Below are 25,697 nucleotides of genomic sequence, written 5' to 3' on the forward strand. Positions count from 1 at the left end.
ATTATTTTAGAGGCGGCACGGTGGCGCAGTGGGTAGCGCTGCTTCCTCGCAGTTGGGAGACCTGGGCACCTGGGTTCGCTTCCCAGGTCCCCCCTGTGTGGAGTTTGCATGTTCTCCCCGTGTCTGCGTAGGTTTCCTCGGGGTGCTCCGGTTTCCTCCCACAGTCCAAAGACATGCTGGTTAGGTGGATTGGCGATACTAAATTGGCCCTAGTGTATGCTTGGTGTGTGTGTGGGTGTGTTTGTGTGTGTCCTGCGGTGGGTTGGCACCCAGCCCGGGATTGGTTCCTGCCTTGTGCCCTGAGTCGGCTGGGATTGGCTCCAGCAGACCCCCGTGACCCTGTGTTTGGAGTCAGCGGGTTGGAAAATGGATGGATGGATATTATTTTAGATTCAAACAGGTAACTAATAGGAAAAATAGGAATTTGGGGTATAAATTTAATTTCATCCTGTAAAAATTGACCTAAGCAAGATATTAAAGTTACCAAGGCATGCTGTCACTCCTGGTTTGGGTTATATACAGGGCTTTAAGTGGGCCCGTACTTCACTGTTTCTGCTTTGTGAACTGCAGAGTAGTGGCATATCACAGTCTAACCTCCAAGGGAACACCCCAGTGAATATTCCAGTCTAATTCGCATTGTATTGTATGTATTTTATACTGCATCCTGAGTACAGTGTGCATCCTCTCCAAATCAGGCATCAAAATAGCCCATAAACCTGCAAACACTCTGCGGACAGTTCTTTTGAATACCAAAAGCAAGAAGTCTTCATCAGAGTCATAGAACACTGTATACAGTATACCATACAGTGCGTGACTGTATACAGTGTTCTATGACTCTGATGTATATGTGGGGAAAACATCTAAAACACTCGTAAAACACATATAAGAATATTGCAACACTATCAGAACGAAGGACTCATGATCTCTGATATATGTAGATAGAAGTTCAACTGGACACACGTTTAACTGGGACACAGAAAAAGTAAAATTCAGGGATGATACTAAAAGTACCAGAGAGCTGGCTAAATGAAGGCTCTCAAATAAAAATGCCATTAACAGACAATTGGACATGAACCCAGCATATGCAGGCTTAAAAAGAAGAACATCTAAATAATAAAAAGACTTTATGACCAGCACCCTCCAAACCCCACCTTACTGACCCCCCTCCCTTGCACTCACACCCCCTCATTTGCTATATATTACCTTTGTTTCCTGTATGTCTAATCATTTTCCTCTGATGATGACACCTGGTAGGTTGTCAAAAGTGTAGAAATAAAAAACTATTTTAAGATACATGAATAATTTTCTCCCTTTGTGGATTACTAGCTACAGATATGCAAACCATATTGCAGACCTTCGCTTACATATACATGACATCTAGTTAGCCTGTTTTAGCCTGTCTAAAAAATGTAGGTTTCTTAACATGAATGGCACCTCCTGCCTTTTTTAGCTAATCAATTAAACATTTAACAGTTTGAATTCTGCTTACCATGATTTCATGGAAAATTATTAAGCCTGGTGTGAGGGATGGCCGGCAGTTTATCACGGCCAACACTCCCAGGCCACTAGATGGAGTCCTCCCTGCAACATGGAGGTGCCCCGAATTCCCACAGGGCATCATGGACAATGGAGTTCGGCTTCACAGCCCTGCTGGATACCGTGGGGACCGCCAGGGGACGCTGCAGGGAGGCACGAGTGTTTTTATTATAGCCCGGAAGTACTACCTCGTCATAGGGATGGAAGAAATGAAGTACTTCCAGGCTGAAGAAAAGAAGAGTTTTCATCTGACCCGGAAGTGCTATGGAATCACATGGACTGAAGGACAGAAGCACTTCCGGGTCGGCGACTATAAAAAGGACTCTGGGAAACCCAGCAGAGGGAGTTGGAGTTGGGTGGGAGTGTGACGGAGCTGCTGGGTGGAGTGGAGAATTTAATTAATGTATTGATTATTGATTTATTATTGAGTATTGTGGAGGTGGAGGTGCTTTGTGCACGTTATTGTTATAATAAATTCATTTTTGGGACTTTTTACCTGGTGTTGTCTGCGGGTTTAGAGGTGCGACAGCACCCCCTACTGTCACACTGGTTATATTTCAAATGTAATATTACTATTTTTCTGTTTAGTTTCAAACAACAAATCAGTTTGCAGGCTCTTTCCTTAATTTCTATGCTGTAATCAGCAGTTCATTTTATTTTCAGTGAGTCATCTTTTATTCAATATGATGGCACACATGCAGTTATTTTAATTGGCATGAAAGGTGCCACTGCTTGCTCTGCCACCTGGTAACCAAATCCCTTATGGCCTCTGTATTTCCAAATAATTTAGGTTCTAGATTGTCCAACTTGGTTCTCTACCTTATGGTTTAATCACAAGTTGGCATTCTGCTAACACTACAAAATGATACATAATACATTATGGTGCCTTTACAGAATATTTAAATACAATATAGTAACAGGTGTGTATGTGGGGAGGATGCATACCTGAATTGTTATTGGTACTTTAAACAGGAGTGGAAAGGAAGGTGGATTAGACTTTTTCTTCCTTGAAACTTCCTAGAATATAACAGACCCTGAGCAGGCTGAGAATGTATCTGCAGCAGTCCTACATCAAAATTCTTTATCTTCTCAACGCAAATTGATTCCTGGCCAGCCAAAAAACTAGGATTCATTAAACCAATTAATTGTTTGTATTCCATAACCAATAGCAGCCAGGCTTTTTTGGATTTCACTGAGTAGTATGGAATTCAGTTAGGGTGCTTTCTTTTTACTCTGATGGACGTCTTTTATCACCATTGTTGTATTTATCTTGTAACTGATGAACTGTAGCCTGTTACTTGTTACTGCATTGAATGACTGTAGCCGGCACAAGTTGTGTTAGCCTCAGCTGGTCTCGTGTTATTAGATGGTCATTTAATCCATTTCTTTGAGCGGTCACTCATTTGTGACATCACTACGAGGATGCCATGCATTTAAACTTAGGAAAAATGGCTGTTCCTGATACATGCCTACTGGAGCTTTGGAGCACCCGCTAACAAACTTTATTCACAGCAGCTTAATGTTGCCAGTCCTGCTTATGAATTGCAATGACACATAATACACTGACACTTGTCTATCTGCTTTAATAGTGTTGTCTTCCACTATAATTCTGTTTCTCTCTGAGCTGTCAGTTATTTAAGAAGGACATGCACCCTTAATAAAGTGACCACTTGTTGTTCAGAATTCTAAGGTCCATCCAGTAATCTATAACAATGTTCTGCATTAATACATCAACCAAGGTCATAATGTAACACCACATTCTTCTTGTGTTTGTCTGATAAAAATGACCTTCACTAAAAAAGCCAACAGTAAGTGATATTAATTGGCCCAGAAATTCTTTTTCAAGTATCTGGCCACATTCCAGAATTTTAATTAAAGTATCAAATAAAATATTTATTTTAACCCAACTACAATCCTATTGTGGCTATGGAAATAAAGATATTGACCGACCATATTTAATTTTCATTTCCTCTGATAACACATTTCTTTAGTTGAAACTCGGCTAACTAGTATATCATTTTCATTTCTGGCATATTCCAGGGTATATTGTCTGCTTTTGTAAGCAACTAATTCATCAGAAGGTAGTTTAGCTTACCTTGCTTTAATTGGCTTTTGTTCAGTTTAGTGTCTAAAACTGCTTATCTGTTTACTTGTTTTTTTGTGTGTGGTATTTTTGTATCCTTCAGTCTTATCTTTGCAGGATTTTGTTTTCAAAAAGGTTTTGTATTTTCTCTTTAATTTGATGGTATTTGAAATTACACTGTCAAGTTTTAATTTTAATAAAATGTACATTTATTACCAATCATTTATAACTGCTTTAAGGAATGTCAGATAAATTGGAACTGAATTTTCAGCTTCCTGTGTAATATTAAGTGTTCCTTGGTTCTTGTAAAGCTATATGCATTTGTAAGGAAACATGAATTAATAAATCATAGGGCAAAATAAGCCATACTTAGTCTTTCAGCAATGCTACAATTTGTAGAAGTATGTATTTTTTATTTTTTATTAATTCATACAAAGAACCATACCGTAATTCTTTGAATGATGACTTTTCAAATAACTTGCCCTTTTTTTAACATGAGCTCAGCCAGACACAGTAAATCAAAGTGAAGTAAGTCTGACTTTCTTTGAAAAAGCAGAATCTCAGATTTCACAAGCCATATGATGTTCAACATTTTATTATACTTCTGAGCAGAGTTGCAGCACCAGTATACCTTAATAAGGAAAATTGTGTATACCTCAGATTTCTGCTTCTTTATCTCCCAAACATCTTCCACATGCTGCCTGATTCATTCATGTTGGTCTGATGCACACATTAGCACAAGGTGTGAAATCCTAGTACATTCACAGCTGCAGTCTGTTGTCATTTGCTTTATCTGCTTATATTTATGGTCAGTTTGCACCCAGCATTGCCGGCATCTGGTGAGTGTAATATTATTCGCAGCACATGTAGAAAACACAATCCTAACCACTCACTGACATGTGACTATGTTTTTTCTGCTTTCATTTACCTAATCAGTATTTGAATCTCAGCTGTGAAATATTTATTATGACTGCACGGGCCCTCTTCCTTTTTGCCCTGTGATCAGCAAGTGTTGCTTATGTGGCTATCCAGATGTGCTTGTGCAGCTCACAGTCACCAAGCTGTTGTGGGACCAGCTGCAGAGTGTCATTTACAAAAATGAAATCCAGCAGAACAATGGATACAAATGAGAAAGGTTTAAAGCAACATCTGATTACCATTTTATTAGGTGACTGCTTTTGCTTTAAGTGGTCTGTATTTTACACTTCAGGATCACATGCTGTAATTTTATTGTATAGATCAAAAAATGAAGCATTATGAAGCTGTGAATGTCCTTGAATTTTTCTCTTTATAATTTCTTATAATTAGTAATGCATTCATTTCTATGTGTTTCATATTAACTATTGTTACCATTGTGATATGCCAAAGTTTAGGTTTATAGGATCAGTATTGTTATATGTTAAAATTCCTAATCATGTGAGAATCAATATTCAATACTTTATAGTAATGTTTTGGATACTTCCAGCTTCTTTAACTTTGCATCCCCACTGAATAAATATGTATCAAAAATGTCTGCCTGGTGTAATAATGAAGTAATCCCATTCTAGAAGAATATTGTTTGTGCGGGTTATCATTACACTGAAGGAAGCATGATGGTGTAGAGGTTAGTGCTGCTGCCTCAGAGCCCTAGAGTCTTGGTTCAGTTCCCAGCAAGATGACTGCCTGTGTGGAGTCTACATGTTCAACTTGTGCCTTGTTTCTTCCCACTTCTCAAAGACGTTCAGATTAGGTTAGTATCAATTCTTGTTTCCTCCATTGTGAATGAGTTTCCTCCATTATGAATGAGCAAAGGTGCTGTACTGGTCAGTGATATTTAATGATTATTTTTTTCCAAGGATGGACTCCTGCTCCATGCACTGGTACAGTGGTGAAGTAGCATTTTAACATCCATTAATGAATTGATAAATTTCAAGGATTCCCTTTTTTAAATATATTATTACAAGTAGCGTTTGTTGTAAAGTATGCTTTACCTAGATAGCAAAAATGTAATGTAATATGGAAGTCATTCCATTCACTGACAGTAAAAGACTTTTTCAAATCTCTAATATGCTGCCATTCAGTATATACAACTTGTGTGAGGGTACAACTATGAATGAGCAATGGTAGAAAGGAAACTAGTAACACATTTATCATTGCCTCCCTATCCATTTATTAACATGTTTATACAGTCAGGATTACACGGAAAGCCAGGGCCAGTTCCATTATCATTGGGTGCAAGTCAGAAACCAACCCTGCATGGGGTGCAAGTTTCTGTTACAGGGAACACTTGTGTACACACACACAGTCACTTGTGTGGGGATAGTTTAGAGTCTCCAATTAACTTTGCACACTTTTGTCATCTTAACCTGCCAGAGGAAACCCACCACAAACACAGGGAAAACATGCAATCACCAAATAGGTTGTGTCTGGGCTGAAATTTGAACCCAAGGTTATGAAGCATCAGCAGTAACCACTATGCCACCTATGACAATTAAGATTTAAATCTGAATGTGCTAAAATATAACAAATGTCAAACTTTAGTTTCTATAGTGGTTGTCCAAACTTTTAATTTATTTGCCTTATTTCTTTAAAGATAAATCGAGCTCCAAGTTTTGGAACTGATCAAAGAATTGATTATGATGTCAAGAAGGGCGTCCTCCTCAATGCCTTGAAGCTATTAAATATCAGGTAATATTATTTTGGAACAGCTCAACTTTTTATAGCTTTTATTTTTACATAAAGGTAAAAACCTTCCTATATAAGAAATGACAAGTCATTATTACATGCACTCGCTTGCTAAACACAAGAACCTAAGTAGTACATTTGTTTTATGGCTGAAAGATTTTTGATTTCATAAATTAATCTCAGATTTATACCAGTTTGTGCAAACTACATAGTATTTTATGAATTTAACTGTTCATTAAAATGCTGTAGATGTGTTTATCTTTGTATGTCACATTATTTAAATGATTTTAATATAATAACATAATACCTCCAACCATTTACGTGCAGTGTGTAATTTCAGGACGTCTGTGTCTCAGAAATTTATGTGTCTCACAAATAATAAATGGTTGTCCACAAAATACAGATCTAAATATCTAACTCCACTTGTCTTTCTGTTGTGAGAATTTATTTGTTTTATCCAGCTTTAATTTTCAAGCTTTTACAAGAATAGTATTCGTTTCTGCACCATTCTTAGTATTTAAAAAAAGATTTTTTAAACAGTATGAGAAATGGATTTTTTAAAATAATTACATTATCAGCAGAGTTGAAATGTGATGATCCTTATTATTTTAACTCATGCTTGAGGACAGTGAGATAGAAAGAACACTTTACTACAGCTGAGACTCTTTTATCACATAGTGCTTATCATAGCACATTGTCAAGGGTAACTGTGAATATTTATTGTAAGTCCTTTATTTTGCCTGGACAGTTATGAGTCCAGCAGCATATTAGCTTTGGATCGATTGAGCCAAAGTCCCAGCAGAGTGCTCTTTAATTCAAATCAGCTTGTGTTTCCCTCCAAGAGAAAAAGCAATGAGCAGCTTTAAAGCTGTTTGACTGCTTTACAATTTTTCTGAATACCTTTAATGTGCTCCTCATGGAATAATTCCCAAAAGCCAGTGAGGATTTCAAGAGTTTAACACTGTGACACACCCTAAAAGAAAATCTTTACATTTTATATTTACATTTTTGTCTTTATTTGTATTATAAGGAATTCTAATGGAAAAATATTTAAAGCTTTGGGTATCATGTTTTGGCAACTACACGACTATTAGATTACATATTTCATTCCAGTGCTGCCCTTCATTACAAATGCAGATTCTGCCTGAAATGTAGCACAGGAAGTAGTATAGTTGAAACAGTAAATATTCAACTGTTAAATGTGCCTCAAAAAGCTTGCAACTGGTCCTCAGTGTAATTGTACTGACTGTAGGTTTTAAGTGCATTTGTAAAGCTAAAATCAACAGCTTAGGCAAATAAGCTCGAAGACCAAATATGAAAATTAATACATAGAGCATTTTACAAGAAATAAGGCACATGCTATATTTGCTAGTACTTTTGTGTTTTACATTTGTCCAGGTTGCTACTTTGTATGTTGTTAGTACTCTGATATAGACAGTCAGGATGTCATTTTTACTGAGTGTCCTTTTTACTGCATACAGTTTACAGTGTACGCTATGCTATTACTAACAATTTAAAAACCTAAAGCGGTTGTAAATTTAGAAATTAGTTTATGTACTTTGTCTAAATGGAAAATAGTAAGCCTCTGGGATAGAGCACAGTCATTTTTCTGAATCTTATGTTTGTGATGCTATGCATGTTTTTTGTGATAATGTGGATTTTGCACAATCATTTTGTGTTTGCCTACATTTTCATCAAGAATTCCAATTACATTCTTGTTAATATGTCAATATGGATTTTTAGAAGCATGTGGTCATAAGTGTGAATAAGCGTGCAATGCATTGGAAGGGAATCTTGTGCCTTCTTGTTTTATCACACTCCAATACTGTGTCAACCTGGAGAAAACAGATTTTAAAATGGAATTATGGACTTTATAGACAAAGTATGGATTTAATTAATAAAAAAAGTCTGTAGAATGTGTAGTTTGTGTTGTGTTTGATTTGGTACTTGGGCGGCACGGTGGCACAGTGGGTAGCGCTGCTGCCTCGCAGTTGGGAGACCTGGGGACCCGGGTTCACTTCCCGGGCCCTCCCTGCGTGGAGTTTGCCTGTTCTCCCCGTGTCTGCGTGGGTTTCCTCCGGGCGCTCTGGTTTCCTCCCACTGTCCAAAGACATGCTGGTTAGGTGGATTGGTGATTCTAAATTGTCCTTGGTGTGTGGGTGTGTTTGTGTGTGTCCTGCGGTGGGTTGGCACCCTGCCCAGGATGGGTTCCTGCCTTGTGCCCTGTGTTGGCTGGGATTGGCTCCAGCAGACCCCCGTGGCCATGTGTTCAGATTCAGCGGGTTGGAAAATGGATGGATGGATGGATGGATGATTTGGTACTTTGTGAATAAAATTTTGGGCAGCAGAAATCATAAAAAGGCAGAGCTTTACTGGCAAGTCATCTGAAAATTGCTCTTTGTCCTGTGATGTAAAAACATACTTTACCACTTTCTACTAAATATGACCAGAGCAAAGGTATTTCTTTTTCTACCGATAGACAATTTAATTTTTATGTACAGCAGAGCAAACGATGAAAGACAATTTGCTCATGTTTATAAATAAATCCCCAAATTATGTTTAACCACCCATATCCTTTAATAACTTACTATGGCTCATATAATGGGTACTGCCTGTGTTTCTCTGAAAAACTGTTAACTGTTTTTTCTTGGACCATGTCCTTCTAAGGTACACTTTTAAATGCTGACTTGTTAGATAAACTCTGTGTTAAGCAGATTTTTTTATCCACTGAAAGTCACTGGTGATATTATGGGGACTTGCAGACAAACAATGAGTTAAGCAGACAGATATTGTGAGTTGAAAGTATTACATGAAATGGCATTGTTTTTTAGTGTGAGAATGCATATGGCAATAATACCCACACCATCAGTGGCTAGCCTGCACTTAGGAAAAAAAAAATCAGTATTTTATTTATATTAAATTATATTGTTTTTTGGCCTGTTAAAGTCAAAATCACTGAATACAACAAACATTATTCATGTTTGTCATTAAAATGAAGACTTTGGTCTTTAATTCATAAAAATGATCAATTACATGTGACCAAATGAAGTCTCAGACAAAATCCACATCAATAAGCTATTGTTCTTCTCCAGATGAGTTTTGTTCTTTTCTAAATGGCCAGCAGAACAAGCAAATGTCGATTCCATTACATCACCGATGGTGTTTCAAAGCAGTGTTTGACCATGTTTGCTTGGTGGTTGACTTCAGAGAGAATGGGCCAAATAACTCTGTGTTCTTAAATTTACATTTTATTTAGGTTTTTGTTTTTTCCATTTTGCATGCACAGTGTAGCTTAAATTATTCTTATTCTTTACATTTGAGGGTGCTATGTCTGGTCATGTGAAAATATCTTGAATTTTATTTGAACAAAGAAAAGTGTCCCTTACATTGATATGTATTTTGGGAATGTACTTGTTTACAGATTTTTTTATCCTTTCTGCTTAATGGCATTTTTACTGATTGCATTCAACCAAATATAAGCAAAGCTGCAAACAGATTTTTCTTTGCTGTTTCTGTTAGTGTCAAATGATCAAATGATGAAAGAGGCTAAATTAAAAACATACATTAACAGTAATTGCTATATAATAACAAAAAGCTTATACAGCCAAGTGCAGCTTGTAAGTAACTCATTAAACAGAACAGACAGCCTTGTTCAGCGCACCAGAGCTTTCATAAAGGGACTGAATTAAGTAGCATTTATAGTAAAATATAAATAATGAGGCCCTGTAGTCTCAAGCTTGCCAACAGTTTTGGTGTTCTGGAAGGTGACATGCAGGGTTTTTATTTCTGAGGTTTTTTTCCGGCAGCTGAATAAATCTTTGACTCATGACAAGATGATCTTAGATAAAATAAGGTAGTGATTGCTCACACATTCATCAAAAGTGGTAATCAGTCTCATCTGGTCATAGAGGTTGTCTCAAGTCTGTCTTGTATATTTAGAATTTGGGGGAACTCAGATACTTTAAGCAGACTCATGTTTTATTAGTTCGCAGTGTTAAACACTAGAATCACAGTAATCAATCCAACAGTTAGGTACATAGCTTATATTGCCAAGAAAGAAAAAAGATGAAGATGGAGACAACTTCTACCATTAAAGCAGTTTAGATTTTGGGCAAACTGTCATTTTTAATGGCAGCCAATATTCCCTGTGCTTAACTTTAAAATAACATTTTCACAGATTGTTAGCAAACTGGCCTCCCTTTACATAGTCTGGTTTTTATATAGATTTTAGTCTTTCATATGCAGAAACCACCATTCTGCCTGATATTATATAACAGTGTGTGGAGAGTAACATGGAATTAAAATAGATGCAATTGCAAAATGACAGAGAATGGCTTGTTATCAAAATACATATTTATTTAAAAACTACTAATATATGTTAAATAAGGATTTTTGTCTTTTGGCATATACTACAGCTCTTAGAAAGCATATGGACCAGGCAAAGTAAGGCTGTACCAGCACAGTGAAAACGAATGTGACACATTGGGACTCATTTTTACCAAACTGAGAACCTCTTTAGTGGAGCTGTCATGAACTTCCCGTAGAAGTTCTCATGGAAGGGTCTTTTTTATATTAATGGAGTATGACTGTTATGAAATGATTCATTATTGATTTTTCCAAGGTTTTTTGTTATTTTTACCTAGATTGGGGTTTTAAGTGTAAGGAATTCAAATGTAGCATTTTGGAATCCAATAAGTATTTAAAGTTATGAAAAATATTTTGCACTATTTATTGGATGCAGCCATTGATATACAAACACATTTTTGCCTTGCTTTCATAAGTCACATTTTTTGGGGGGGGATAACAAAGGTCTAATATGGATTTATTGGCATGTGCTGCTTGTGTTAATACATGTGAAAAGCACATTTATTTGTAATTGGTTCAGAATTATACGACTGTCTTTTTAGAGTGCTTTCGCTAATGTATTTTTAATGTATTTTTAAACGTCTTTCTCTTTTGTAAAAAAAGCACATTTGACATGCCATTGAAAGTACAACTCTGTATTCAGTTAAAAATATGAACAAAAGTAAGTCTGAAAAAAACAAGGAAGAAAGATGTTGGTCATATTTGGAAAACATACGATAGAAACTTTTTAAAAAGACAATAGAATGGCTATAGTATTTCCCCTTTTTCTAAAGAAGCATGACTTTATTTCAGTTTGCTGCATGTAGTCTTCACTAGTACACATGATATTCTCTCAAGTTGTCCTTCACCTTCCTTGATTTTCCAAGCAATAGATTGTCAAGTGCTTTTAACTACTTGTATTAAGTAAAACTCTTTGAAAAACGTTTAACAGATATTTCATTCAACTGTGATCAAACATTCATTTCAAATTTACATTACCAAAATTCAACAACTCAGGTATAGATTTTCATCATTCAGTTTTCATAAGTTATTATCTTCAGTTATTTATTTTTTGAGTGACTCATGGATGATGGGTATTTGATTCTTTCCATCAATCTCATCAGTGTAAAGAGATTTCAGTAACATGTAACTGTCCTGATATGCATCTTTCTTTGACGGTTTGCCAGAGAACCAAAAATGAACTCAACACATACTCTATACAGTCTTTTCAAGGCTCAAATCAGGAGGTGGGAATTCTGGTCCTGATGAAAAGACGTTTTGTAAATTTCTCTTTATTCTTAATCAATGAATAATAATTTTAATTAAAACAATATTGGTTTTAGTGGGATCTATATTTTAATTATCTTTCTGTGTTAAAACAATTGCTAATATCTGATACCCTGCATGAAACTACAGTTTTCACAATATGTAGTTGTCATTTAATATACAGTACAAAATAGATGTTGTAAAGAAGAACATCCTACAAGTAAATTTATCAAACTCTACAGTAGACCCTAGTGACAAGCATAAACCAATTATTTGATGATGAAACTAATGAACTAGAATGCCAGCTGACACCGTTATATCCATCAGTTCATTATTAAACTGGCTTAATCCAATTCAATTTTATTATATCCCAGCAATGTCAGGAATGAGTCAGGAACCAGCGTTGGTTAGGGTGCCAGTCTATTGCAGTTATTCACTATTAGATAATCAAGGGACCATGCACAAAGTTCTGGTACCATTTTGCTAACTTTCATCATTATTCTTTATTGGATACTACATACTTTTTAACATAAACAGCTTGTAATATCACTTTGTGTTAGTATATGAATTTGTAAAACATATATACACCTCATGCAGGAAAGGTAGGAGTGAGGTGAGCATTTAAAGGAAATGTGTTTATTTCATGCAAAAGTTGTATAGAGAATCATAAGGAATTGTTTCCTACTCAACACTATTGCTATGGTCACACTTTTAAAGAGATGTTAGGTCCCATTTTTATAATGTAAATGCATCCACAGCACTTTTTCCACATTTTGGAATTCCTGCATAATATTTTACAATCATTAACTTATTTAAAAAGTCTTTGACCTCAAGCACATTTTGCTGGGTGAGAGAGCTACATTACTGATATAGGCAATAAGTTTTGTTTTTTTGTCCTTGCACATCCCCCAGCCAGAGGCCAATGAACACACCCAGTGTTTGTTCATCTAAAGAGAGTACAAAATGTCTTAACAGGTGCTTTGCAAAATATTGATTATTTCTGTCATACTATGTTTCTCTGTTTTCTTTGTCTATTATGGGCTCCGAATCTACAAAACTTTACCTGTTCATGGATCTGATATGGGACTTGTGGGTGTTGCGAATGTGTGGCTACTTTGAACACTTCTTTGAAGTAAGATGCTTTTAGTTTATTTGGAAAATAATAAAACATTCAGCTTTCTACCAGAAAAGGACAAAATTCACTTTCAAGATCAGCCACTTACAAAATAATGTATGATTAGATTTTTACTTAGAGCATACCTTTTCATCATTACTCCAGCAAAATAAAGAATGGTAGTTATTGCCTCCATTATGTTCAGTTTAAAATGATTAAATTATACAGCATGGCTACATATTTATTTGTTGACATAGTCATCTGTGCTTATGAAACACACATACAAAACTACTGTACTATGTATATTGTGTCATTTGAAAAGTATATTTATGAAGCACAGCATTTGCTGTATTGAAAATGTAGTTTTAATATTGTTTTTTATAATTCTTTGCTCCAAGTCTTTCACTGAGCTCAGCCTGTTTTTAACAGTACTTTTTGCCAGTTCCTCTCTTATCCCATGTCTCTTTCACTTTTGAGCCAAAATTTCTTCTTTGGTCACCTATATCATCTTGGTGAACATATATAAACATTCAAATTCAAACTGGATGATAGAAGAAAAATAAAAATAGAAGGATGTTGTGTAGTATGCAGAAAACCACCAACAATTTCACTGTGAGTTATGCTTTAATTGGTTATGTTAACATTATACAGTATATATATAATACAACTTGAACTCTGGAACTGAAGGGTAAAGTTTACGAAAGCTTTGTGAGGAGCAGTTAAATTTAAGAAAAACAAGGTCACTGATGTTTTTATAAAGTACAGAACTTTGTCAATATTTATCCTAGGAAGTGGTATGTAATCACATTACTGAAGATACCATATGAATCTATACTTATCTGGGTTACCCTCGATTGACCACCAGACTGTGAACTTATGAGCACAAAGTGATTTCTATTATGGGAACATTCTGTTTTACTTATTTGCATACTGCATGTAATTTCCATTTTCACATTTTATATATCTGAAGAGACGGAAATTGTTTTTTGTTTTTGTTTGGGGATTGTACATACAGTATACTATTAGTGTTTATGTATGCTACAGTTAGATGGGAGAGTTGAGTGTTTTTTAATAGATTTTTTTTTAATCATGTTTGTTTATATGTACTGTGTGTTATTTTAATCAATTCATCTCTATTTTGACAAGTCCTTTAAATTAGAACTTCTGTATACTGATTATGGCTTGAGTTTGGCCTTACCTAATTTAAATCCATCAGTTATTTTTCATTAGCTTAAGGGGAATATTTTTCGGTGTTATTTTCTTTATCCATTAACATGGAGAGAAGATATTTGATATTATTTTCAGTAGGCTGTCTGGCTGACAGAGGGTTTTGGGAGCAGAAAGGACATTGGGCTAGCATACAATAGTGGATACACTAGGTATGGAATGTGTTTCTGTCCAGACAAGGGTAAAGTCATTGGGGTCTAGTTGAACACGAGAAGAACAGACCCAAATCTGGTAGATGAAAACTGAGGGTTCCAGCTTAGAAGATGTGGTACCTTGCTTCAGGCAGCATGGTTTCTATAGTGTGAGCCTGGAGCTGTAATTAGTTAGAAGGGCTCAGAAATGTAGGGTTATGTGAGACATCTAGTTGAAGGTCTCACAGGTGGGACCCAAGACTTTCAGGAGGTGTTGCTGACCATGATCCTGGCAGCTACCAAGCAAGTGATACTTGAATGCAGTTTGCAGACTGGCCATTCCTATCAAGCTTAGAGCTCAGAAGAGAGTGCAAAAGTACTTGAGTGCTTAAGGCACAGCACTTACATGCAGAGAGCAAGTGAGGATTGTTTTGTTCAAGTGATATTTTGTTTTACCTTTTTCTGTCTCTCCTTCAATTTGTATTTATACTTTTTAAACAATGAAGTTTGATGTTAATTTGAACTTTGATGGTCATGTTTTCAGTTAGATTAGCATTAAGAGGTTGCTTTAAAATTACTTTAAAATGGTGAAACTTGTACCATCACTTGATCTAGGAAGAAGTACTACTATTGCTTTAGTTTATTGAGCTGTTATTCTTGTATCAGTTCAGTCATGATCTACTACACACACAAAGAAAGTAGCGTTTGTTTCAAATTTCATAGTGTTGGAACTTTGTGGTTGTGAACCTAGATTCCTAACAAACAGATGCATACTGGAGAAATCACAGTATTGTCATTGCCCTTCTTAATATAGGGACTGGGCTGAAAATTATGATGGAAGGCCAGCATGATTTATCTTTAATGAACAGTATTAATTCCATTTTTGCTGTACTGATACATTTTATACTGCTTAGCAATGATGCAGCAATCTGTGCTATAGGCTGTTATCTTAATTAAAGTAAAAAACTAAATCCTACATATATTACTGGTGGTGCAATTACTGTTCCTATTTTTCAAATTCATGGGGGGCTCAGTGATCAACATCCTTTCTAAGTAAAGCTTCGAGTTAGTTCCAAATTCTCATTCATTGATTCTGTTAAGAGTATCCATTCACATTGACCTTTATAGGCTATATTGTTTTATTGCTTAGCCCATCATCTCTGCAATTTTAGCAGTTTGCTAATGTCTGAGAGTAAATATGGTTCTATAAAAGCAAATGCATAATATTTCATTGTGATCGCATTGTTGTTTGCAGAGAAAGCAAAGATGTTGTGTGTTTAGTTGTGTTATTTTAAGTGTTATATTTATAATAAATTATGGTTAAAATGTTTCCTATATCTTCAGTTATAAACAAACTTCAAACTTCACAGTACACTATATACTGTGTGGTATTCTCCCACACAAAATTCAACTCCAAAATCTCTTTCACAAAACAAATATGTTATTGAGCATAAATTCAGTTGTACAACTGCAATTGTTGATAGCCATAGTCAACAACAAATTATGCCAACAAGGTTGAATGTTTGACCGGTTATAAGATAAATAAATCATGGGTAATGTTTGTTCATTTTTTAATTGTAAAATTTTCTACCATAAGCATTATAAGAACTCAAGGAATGTTTCAGATTGGATTGTCAGCACAATAAAAAGTCCTCTCTCAAATAATCTATAATGAATGTGATGCGAAGTCCCCATGAATCATTATCGTGATAGAGAGCAGATTTTATTTGGCAGCATTAGTAGCAAGATTGCAGGCTGAATTGAAACAGTAATTGGACAACACAGTAATGTTTTATCCTTATTGAAAATGTCCTGACTAAATAGATTAGTAAAAAATGTTTTTGATAAAATTGCTATTCATGTAAGAAGTAAACAAAAGAAAGCATAATGCTACAATATAGAAGTTTATCAAAAGAGAGCATAATTTTGCAGTGTGGCATCTAAATGTTTAATCAATGTTTCAGTTTTTATAGAATCTTTCATAGTGGTGGCTCTGAGGCTAGCGATCTGTGCCGGCAATTGGAAGATTGCCAGTTCGAATCCTTTACACGGTAGAAGTGACTCTACTTCGTTGGGCCCTTGAGCAAGACCCTTAATCTGCAATTGCTTCTTCCTGGGTATGATGTTATACAGTAACCGTCCATGCAAGCAGGTCCTCCAACTTGCAAGGAAAACATGGGAGATGGTGGCAGCAAAAAACCTCACACTGTTCCAGTATTCAGGTCCCAATCCAGGTGGTTTGGCAGGTGCGGCAATGCACTATCATCGCCTGCTCCCAAACTCTCTCTTTCCTAGTGTGTGCCTGTAATGGCCACATCTTTGTTTTTGTTTGTGACAATAATTTAATCATAGCAAAAATCATTCCTAACCTAATAACCAATTTATAAGTCACATAAACCAGTCAGGTAATTTGTCCAATTATCCATTTCCTGAACTTGCTTATTCAAATATATGGTTGTGGGAAGCTGTGGTCTGTCACCAAAGTAACAAGGGCATGACTGGAGCCCACCCTGGACAGGGCAGTAGTCCTTCACAAGGCTCATTCAACCACACAGAGTCACTTTGGAATCACATTCATGCTAATCACCACATCTCAAACAAACCAGACTTCCCTTGGGAAATTCACACAGGGAGAACATGCAATCTCTATAAACAACAACCAGGTACTGGATTCAAACCTCGGATGCTGGACACATGAAGTAGCAATGCTACCCACTATATTACCCTCAGATGCATATTTTTCAGTTTCTGTCAAAACGAGCTAAAAGTTCTGAATTTAATTAAATACATGAATGAATAAATAAACAAATCTCTTATAAAGTAAACAGAATAATTAAGTAAACCTTCAACACTAATGTACATTAAAACACATTCATGTTTTGTGATATAAATATGTACATTTTCCTCAATTTTGGATGTATAGTGCAATAAAATCACCCTAATTGAAGAGAATAATGAAAAATGAAGTCAACATATATTTATTTTAGTTTCTTTTTTTTTATTAATTTTATTTTAATCATTCCATACATATAGATCAATTTTTACAAAAAATAGGATTGAAAGCAAATCAAACCCCACCCCTGAGAAGGAGAGCAAGGCCAAAGGAGTAATACTTAAGGCTTGTAAACATGACTAAATTATTGAGTTTAATAGGGCAAAAAAAGATAAATGGAGAAGGAAAAGAAAATTCTTCTTATTCTAAAATATTATTGATTAAATCCTGCGAGGTTTTGAAAAAATTCTGTACAGATCCCCTAACTGAGAATTTGATTTTTTCCAATTTCAAATAATATAAAACATCGGTTTCCCACTGACTTATTAGAGGAGAGTTAGGATTCTTCCAATTTAACAAAATCAGTCTGCGTGCCAAAAGTGTAGTGAATGCAATCACAGTTTTGCTTGTCCTTATCTATTTCAAATCCATCTGGAAGAACACCAAACACAGCTATTAGTGGGTTAGGAGGGATTGTGACACCAAGGCTGTCTGAAAGGCACTTAAAAATTTTGGTCCAAAATGAAGTTAGTTTGGTGCATGCCCAAAACATGTGACCCAGTGAGGAAGGAGCTTGATTTGCAGCGATCGCAGGTTGGATCTTACCCTGGAAACATTTTGGACAGTTTTAATCGAAACAGATGAGCTCGATATATAATTTTGAGTTGAATAATTCTATGCTTTGCACATATGGAGCTCGAGTGAATTTTCTGCATTGCTACCTTACACTCCTTTTCTTATATATTAATTAAGAGTTCTTTTCCCCATTGTCCTCTTGGATCTTTAAAAGGAAGGGACTCTAATAAAATTTTATAAATAGCAGAAATGGTGTCTAAGTCCTCGAGGTTGAGCAGTATTTTTTGTAGCATGGTGGAGGGTACGAGATGAGGAAAATCGGGCAGGTTCTGTTTGACAAAGTTTCTAATTTGAAGATAGTGAAAGAAATGTGTAACTGGAAGGTTAAATTTGGAATTTAATTGTTCAAAGGATGCAGGATATAAATATATAAAGGATATAGATGTTGTCTATATAAAGATCTCTGAGCAATTTAATCCCAAATCTTTTCCAGATATTAAAAACTGGATATGTTTGCGAGGGTTGAAAGAGGTGGTTCTCTTGCAGGGGTGCCACAGATAGAAGATTTTCCTTCTTAAATTGCTTTCTAATTTGGTTCCATGTTCTGAGTGAGTAAAGCACAATTGGGTTATTTGTATATAACTTGCATTTATTGGAGCAAAGAGCAGGGCACAGTGCTGCAGGATTTTACTTCTATTGCGGACCATGTTCATTTATTTGTGTCCAGGTTTTTATGGCTTGTATGTTTGCTGCCCAGTAATAAAACTGAAAATTAGGTAGAGCCATGCCACCTTCTGCCTGAGGTCTTTGTAGGGTCGCTCTTCGGATGCGTGAATGTTTTGAGTTCCAAATAAATGAGGTTATGGTTGAATCTAATTGCTTAAAAAATGATTTATTGATATATATTAGGATGTTTTGAAATAAAAAAAGAAGCTTAAGAAGGATATTCATCTTAACAACGTTAATTTTTCCGGCTAGAGTGAGATGAAGGGTTGACCATCTACGCAAGTCTTGCTTAATTTTTTCCATATAGATGGTGAAATTTTGTTGAAAAAGAGCTTTATGTTTACTTGTGATATTTACCCCTAGGTATTTAAACTGATCTGCTATGGTAAAAGGTAGCGTGTCCAATCTGATATTATATGCTTGTGAATTCACTGGAAAGAGTATAATTTTATTCAAATTAATTCTGAGACCAGAAATCTTTTAAAAATCTGAAAGTGCTGTTAAAACTGCAGGCACAGTGTTTTCTGGATCTGATATACTGTATATAAGACCATATCATCTGCATATAGAGAAATTTTCTGTTCCAGTCCTTCTCGGATAATCCCCTTTATCTGATAAGAATTTCGACAGTGGACCGCTAGTGGTTCAATGGCGATTGCAAACAGCAGTGGTGACAAAGGGCATCCTTGTCTGGTGCCACGTTCTAGTTTAAAGTAGTCTGAACAAATGTTGTTAATACAGACTGAGGCTTCTGGACTGGTATACAGTAGTTTGATCCATGCACAAATATTCGGGCCAAACCCAAATTTCTCCAATGCAGTGAAAAGGTAGTTCCATTCAATCATATCAAATGCTTTTTCTGCATCCAATGATAATAATATCTCTGGGGTGTTTGACTTTGCTGGTAAATATATTACATTAAACAGGCGTCGAAGACTGGAAGATAAGTGTCGGCCTTTAATACATCCAGTTTGATCCTGTGATATTACCGAAGGCAGCACTTTCTCCATCCTCTTAGCTATGATTTTTGAGAGTATCTTAACATCATTATTCAGGAGTGAAATTGGTCTGTATGATGCACATTGTAACAAGTCCTTATTTTGTTTAGGAAAGACGGTGATTAATGCTTGACGAAACGTTTGAGGTAGAATTTGATTGTCTCTAGCTTCTGTAAATGTTGCCAATAAGAGGGGAGCTAGCTGAGTGGAGAATTTCTTATAAAATTCTATAGGATAGCCATCAGGGCCTGCTGATTTCGCACCTTGAAGTGACTTTATAGCATCTAGTAATTCTGATAGAGTCAGAGGTTTATCCAGTTCCTCAGCACTAAAAGTATCTATTTGAGGTATCTGTAATGTATCCAGAAATGCATTAGATTGTGTGTTGTCTTCTTTAAACTCAGTAGAATATAAGGTTTTATAGTAGTCTCTAAATGTGTGCATTATATTTTTATTGTCAATGAGTTCACCTCCATTAGTGTTGGTGATTACTGGGATTGCATTGCGAACTTCTTGCTTGTGGATTTGTTGAGCTAAAAGCTTATTAGCTTTCTCTCTGTGTTCGTAGTAATGATGTCTTGATTTATAAATAAGTTGTTCAGTTTCTTTAGTTGTCAAGATGTTGAGTTCTGTATGCAGAGCCTGCCTTTTCCTATGAAGAGCCTCACTTGGACACCTGGCTTGTTCTTCATCTATTCTAGTAATTTCGCTTCTTAGCTCTGACACTTTCTTGGTTTCTAATTTATTTCTTTGGGAAAGATATGAAATAATCTGTCCTCTTAAGAAGGCCTTTAGAGTTTCCCAGAATGTTCCTGTAGAAACCTCTGAGGGTGTGTTTGTCTCTAGGAAGAAGCTAGTTTGTTTGGATATAAATTCTGTACAGTTCTCGTCTGTTAATAGAAGTGGGTTAAGGCACCATCTGCGAGGTGAGTGTGGGGGGCATAATGATTTTAGCTCCAAAACTAGAGGTGCATGATCAGAGATAACAATTGTGTCGTATTTACAAGATTTAATCGTAGGCAAGAAATTATTATCTATAAAGAAATAATCAATTCTTGGGTAGCTGTGATGCAGTGGTGAGTGGAACGAATATGTTCTTGAGTTTGGGTTTAGAAACCTCCAGGGGTCTGATAAGTTGTGGTCGGTTACAAACTGTGTAATTGTCTTTGCAGTGTTAGATGTCGTCCCCACTGTGGCAGGAGTCCTATCTAAGAGTGGATTTAAAACACAATTAAAGTCCCCAGCCATTATAATTTTATATGAGTGTTCACATTGGGAATGGATGCAAATAGATTTTGCATGAATTCCTTATCATCGACATTGGGTGCATAAACATTTATCAAAATCATTTTACAATTAAATAAGTTGCCCATGACCATCACATATCTCCCTTCAGGATCCGATACTACATCTGATGCTACAAATGGGACTGTTCAATGATATGAGAATTCCCACCCCTCTAGTTTTCTTTGTAAAGCTAGAATGGAACATTTGGCCAGTCCAGTCTTTTTGTAGCCGGAATTGATCCTTGCTTAGTAAGTGGGTCTCCTGTAAAAATACTATTTTAGCATTTAAGCCTGTTAGGTGAGAGCATACTTTCTTTCTCTTTAATTCGTGATCCAGGCCTTTAACATTCCAGCTCACAAAATTAACTGTCCCATCATGGAGACACTGATTCTGAATTTTTAATGTCATTTTATAGTCTTAACTGGTAGTGAGGCAGTTTTAATCTTAATTTCCAATTTCCCCACAAGTTATTGCCATACAGCCTATTGTTGCATTGATAGTTATAATTATAAGGATTAAAAGGATAGATTAGATATAGCCTGCTCTCTTTCTCTCCCTCCCTTATCCCCCCACCCCCCATTTTGCCTCCCCACATGAGGCTGGACCCCACTTCACAAAGTCTCGGTCCTCTGACATACCTAGAGACAGAGCACGTCCAAAGCAAAAACAAGCCCCCACACATAGTATATATATATATATATATACTAGGGGGCTTCGCCCCCTGCTCGCTTCGCTCGCCAACCCGTGTTTGGTTTTCCGGATACACACTTTTAAGATTTTTTTTCTTTGAATTGTTGCTATTTCATTAGTTTCACTTTTATTTCAGAACTTCTGTAAAAACAATATTTGTAATCTTGCGAGTCCCAATATGCTGAATATTTTTAATGAGGTCAGGATAGGTTTCTCTGTTTGGAATTTCAGCACAGACAAAACGATCTACATCATCAGCAGTTAATAATTATTTTTACAAAGTAAAAAAGTAAGTAGAGTTCTGCATTGGACTCCTGTCTGTAAAGTCATGCTATTTTCCTCTCACAGTTCCAAAAGTACATGGGGTTACCAAGGTGATACTCCATCTTTTGTCTAGGTTTTTGTACAAGGGCTAGACAGAATGTTTTTGACTCCTGGGGTAAATTTAGCTTTTTAAATAAACAGACAGATAAATATATATACATGAACAAAGTAACCAATAAATGCATGTGCGTTAAACTCTGTTTTTAAAATTCTCAAGATTCTTTATTTGTCACATGCATAGTTACACAGGACAACACGCAGTGAAATGCATCCTGATCCGCTTATCAAAAACTGTGCAAAGTTAGAAGAATATCAGTTAGATTAACAAAAAGTCATAGACTGAAAGATAACAGTATAGTAGAACATAATAAATAAGTAAAATTATGTGAATAAAGTAGAATTAAGTGTTACGGTGCAATAGTGTAGTAATTATTGTGCAAAACCAAAGTTAGACTGGTGCATAGTTAAATGATGCAGTTTGTTTGTTTGCGCTACTGCGATCTTTACTTTCTTTTTTTATATTTTTTAATTTTCCTACTTTCATATCCTTTAACTTTCTCCATGTGTATAGTGCAGATTTTTTTTTTTTTTTGAGTCTTTCTAATTTCTCTGGTTTCATAGTCTCTAACCTGCTCTGCATGTGTTTAGCGCCAATGTTTGTAAACGTCTTTATGAAGTTCTACTTTCTTTTACTCATTGTCTTTTAATTCTGAGCTGGATTGGACGTGTTTTTTTTTCAATTCCACTTGTTTTGGGCTGATAATTACTTTCCTTATTTTCTGAATTTGCACCTCGATTATTCTTTTTTGCTCTTTTTTCTGTCCAACGCATTTGAGTTTCTTTTCTTCACGCTGCTTTCTTCTTCGCTTAGATGTCGACATTTAATTTATAACGTACTGTCCTTATACGCTTTATATGCGCTGAGAGCCCTGGATCTGTGTGTGCTCAAATCCTTCACAAGACTGAATGTTTTGCTGCCTATTGTCCTATTTGATAGATTGTAAGAAGGGCGTGTCTTTCATCTTGCGGGTAGATTGTAAGTAGAGCGTGTCTTTGGTCTTGCGGGTCTTTAAAATGTCTTCCGAGAAGATCACGTATCGTAGACTTGCTTTTTGCTTTCCAGGACAGGATTTCTTATTATAATAGATAGATATCTACTGTATATATACAAGATAGTATAGTGTATTATTATATATTTGTATATATTAGTATATTTGTATATATTAATATTATATTAGTATATTTGTATATATTAGCATTAGTATAATAATATATACTGCATTTGGAAATTGAGCAGGATACAATTATTTTACTTACAAATCTGGTCATATGATCGCTTTGTTGCTTGACGGATGAGGCCAAAATGTCTTTATACAAAATCAAGCACTGGTACTGCAGGTGTATTTTATTTTCATAAATATCATGAACAATATTTCTCACCCATAGTATCATCATATATAGCTTTCATTTCTATATTTTACTGTCAGGTTACACACAATATTTTACACATATGCAAAGTCCTAATTGGAAGATCTGTTCATCTAGTGCAGTCTCCTGGGGATGTTTCCATGATCTCCTTCATTTTTGTAAGTCTAGGAAGTGTGGAGACTGTCAATTATGATTTTGCTTTGATAGTTGTATGGTGAATATCTGATATTTATTTTTAGAGACTGAGAGAAACACCAAGGTTAGGAATACAATAAATATGCATTGTTGCATCCGAGTTCCTTGGACCTGTTATTTTGAATATCCTAAGTCTCCCAATATGTTTCTCATGTTAAAATGCTATACATATAAACTGGAAACTTCAGTTCCATGCTTTTAGAAGGGTCACTAAATCAAGACAAGTGTTAACTGGAGCATGTTCCCAGTTCAGCATTTGTGAGGCAGTATTCACAGAACGCATTATATTTTTATTAGAATTACTTCTATGAAAAATTATTGATCAACAAATTGTTAAACTTTTAATATAAACATTCACACTAGAAAAGAGTTTCTTGCTTATTGTTATTTTTTCTGAGTTTTTATTAAGAATATATTTAATGAAGGTGTTCAGAGAAGGCCTAAAATGATTAGACAATTTTTACTACTGAAGTATAAAGTATGCAAACATTTATATTTGTAGTTAGTAATGAATTTTGTTCTTCCTATGTATTCTTAAAGTAAAATATCTTTGAATATTTGATTAAAATTTTATTCTTTTGTTGAATTTTTAGGTCAAGTGACAAAAAGAGAAATCTTGCTCAGCAAAAGGCCGAAGCACAAAAAAGGCTTTATGGACAAGGTTCAGTGAAGAGGCTGTCAGCAGGTTCTTCTGAATGGGAAAAACAGCGGCATACCCTTGAGAGAAGAAAAGAGGAATTAGTATGTTTTCTTTTGTAAATTATATTTGAAATTTAAAATACTGCTCTAAGAGAAATCAAGTTTACCATATGTTACAGTCATATGTGATAACCTATAACAAAGAAAGTAAGTAACACAATATCTAAAGTCAAAGTTTGACCATGCAGAGCAACTGTCCTTTAAATTAGAGATGCATTGCATTTGTTAATCCTAATCATCATTATCATGACTGGTATGATGTTACTGCTCAGCTATGCACAAGAAGATGGTGTTAGTATATACAGTAAATGCTATACTATATATTTAAAATCTCCAGCCCAAAATGACTTTTATAATGGAAAAATTAATTAACAAAAAATATATTTGAATAACATAGAGCAAACTGCTTTCAAATGAATATGCCTTAAAAGAGAAACCCAAAGCAAATTAATTAATAATAATAATAAATACATTTTATTTATGTAGGGCCTTTCCCATGCTTAAGGCACTACAGAATATAATAAAGAACGGCAGCATATACAGTATATAGCATTGTACAAACCAGATAAATAAATAAAGAAGATTAAGACAGTGAATTCTGAAAAAAAACAGACAACATAATTGATGGTCTAGCGCACACACACAGGTTACATTAGCATCTTGACAGAGAAGTAAACTGAGAGAAGGGTAATAAAGTCAAATAGAGCTAAAAGCCTTCCTGAACAGATGAGTTTTGAGTTGTTTTTTAAAACAATTCATGGCGTCAGCTGACCTGATTAATTTCGGTAGGTCATTCCAGAGTCTGGGCGCTATACAGCTGAAAGCCCTGTCACCCATGAAGTGTAGATTAGTGTGCTCTTGCAAAGACTAACAAACTCTTGCCTATCAGTCAGATAGGACTTCAACCACTGGAGGGCAGTGCCAGAGATACCCAGCATGTTCTCCATTCTGAACAGTAGGATGTCATGTCTGACAGTGTCAAATGCTGCACTGAGGTCTAACAGAATTAATATGCTGGTTTGTCCAGAGTCTGCTGCCATAAGCAAATCATTGGTTACCCGTAGCAGAGCAGTTTCACAGCTGTGCCGTGCCCTGAAACCAGACTGAAAGGGTTCCATCAAATTATTAGAGGTTAGGTAATTGGTGAGTTGGGAAGCTATAACACACTCAAGAACTTTTGACAGGAAAGGTAAGTGGGAAATAGGCTGGAAATTGTTAAGATTGTCAGCATCAAGACCAGACTTTTTTAACATTGGGGTTACAGAAGCAATTTTAAAAGTGAGCGGCACAGAGCCAGTGTCAAGGGATGAGTTTATTATTGTTTTAACAGTCGGGATTATGGCATGAAGGCAGGATTTAAGTAGTGTAGTGGGGATGGGGTCCAGTACACAAGTAGTCGGCCTCATCTTACAAAGCA

General features: G+C 35.6%; 1 protein-coding gene across 3 annotated transcripts in view; it reads left to right on the plus strand.

Moving 5' to 3' along the window:
- The window catches only part of ttll7 (tubulin tyrosine ligase-like family, member 7), a 294,342-nt gene that overhangs the window by 183,502 nt on the left and 85,143 nt on the right, over nucleotides 1-25,697 (plus strand). For all 3 annotated transcript variants that reach the window (XR_007935957.1, XM_028811558.2, XM_051932480.1), the window contains exons 10-11: nucleotides 6,192-6,286; nucleotides 24,175-24,322. Coding sequence is in view for 2 of the 3 variants with exons in the window: in XM_028811558.2 (XP_028667391.1) it covers nucleotides 6,192-6,286; nucleotides 24,175-24,322 (243 nt within the window). In the remaining variant the exon portion in view is untranslated. The remainder of the gene's footprint in view (nucleotides 1-6,191; nucleotides 6,287-24,174; nucleotides 24,323-25,697) is intronic.

This window comes from Erpetoichthys calabaricus, chromosome 10 (assembly GCF_900747795.2).
Source record: "Erpetoichthys calabaricus chromosome 10, fErpCal1.3, whole genome shotgun sequence".
Taxonomy (NCBI): domain Eukaryota; kingdom Metazoa; phylum Chordata; class Cladistia; order Polypteriformes; family Polypteridae; genus Erpetoichthys; species Erpetoichthys calabaricus.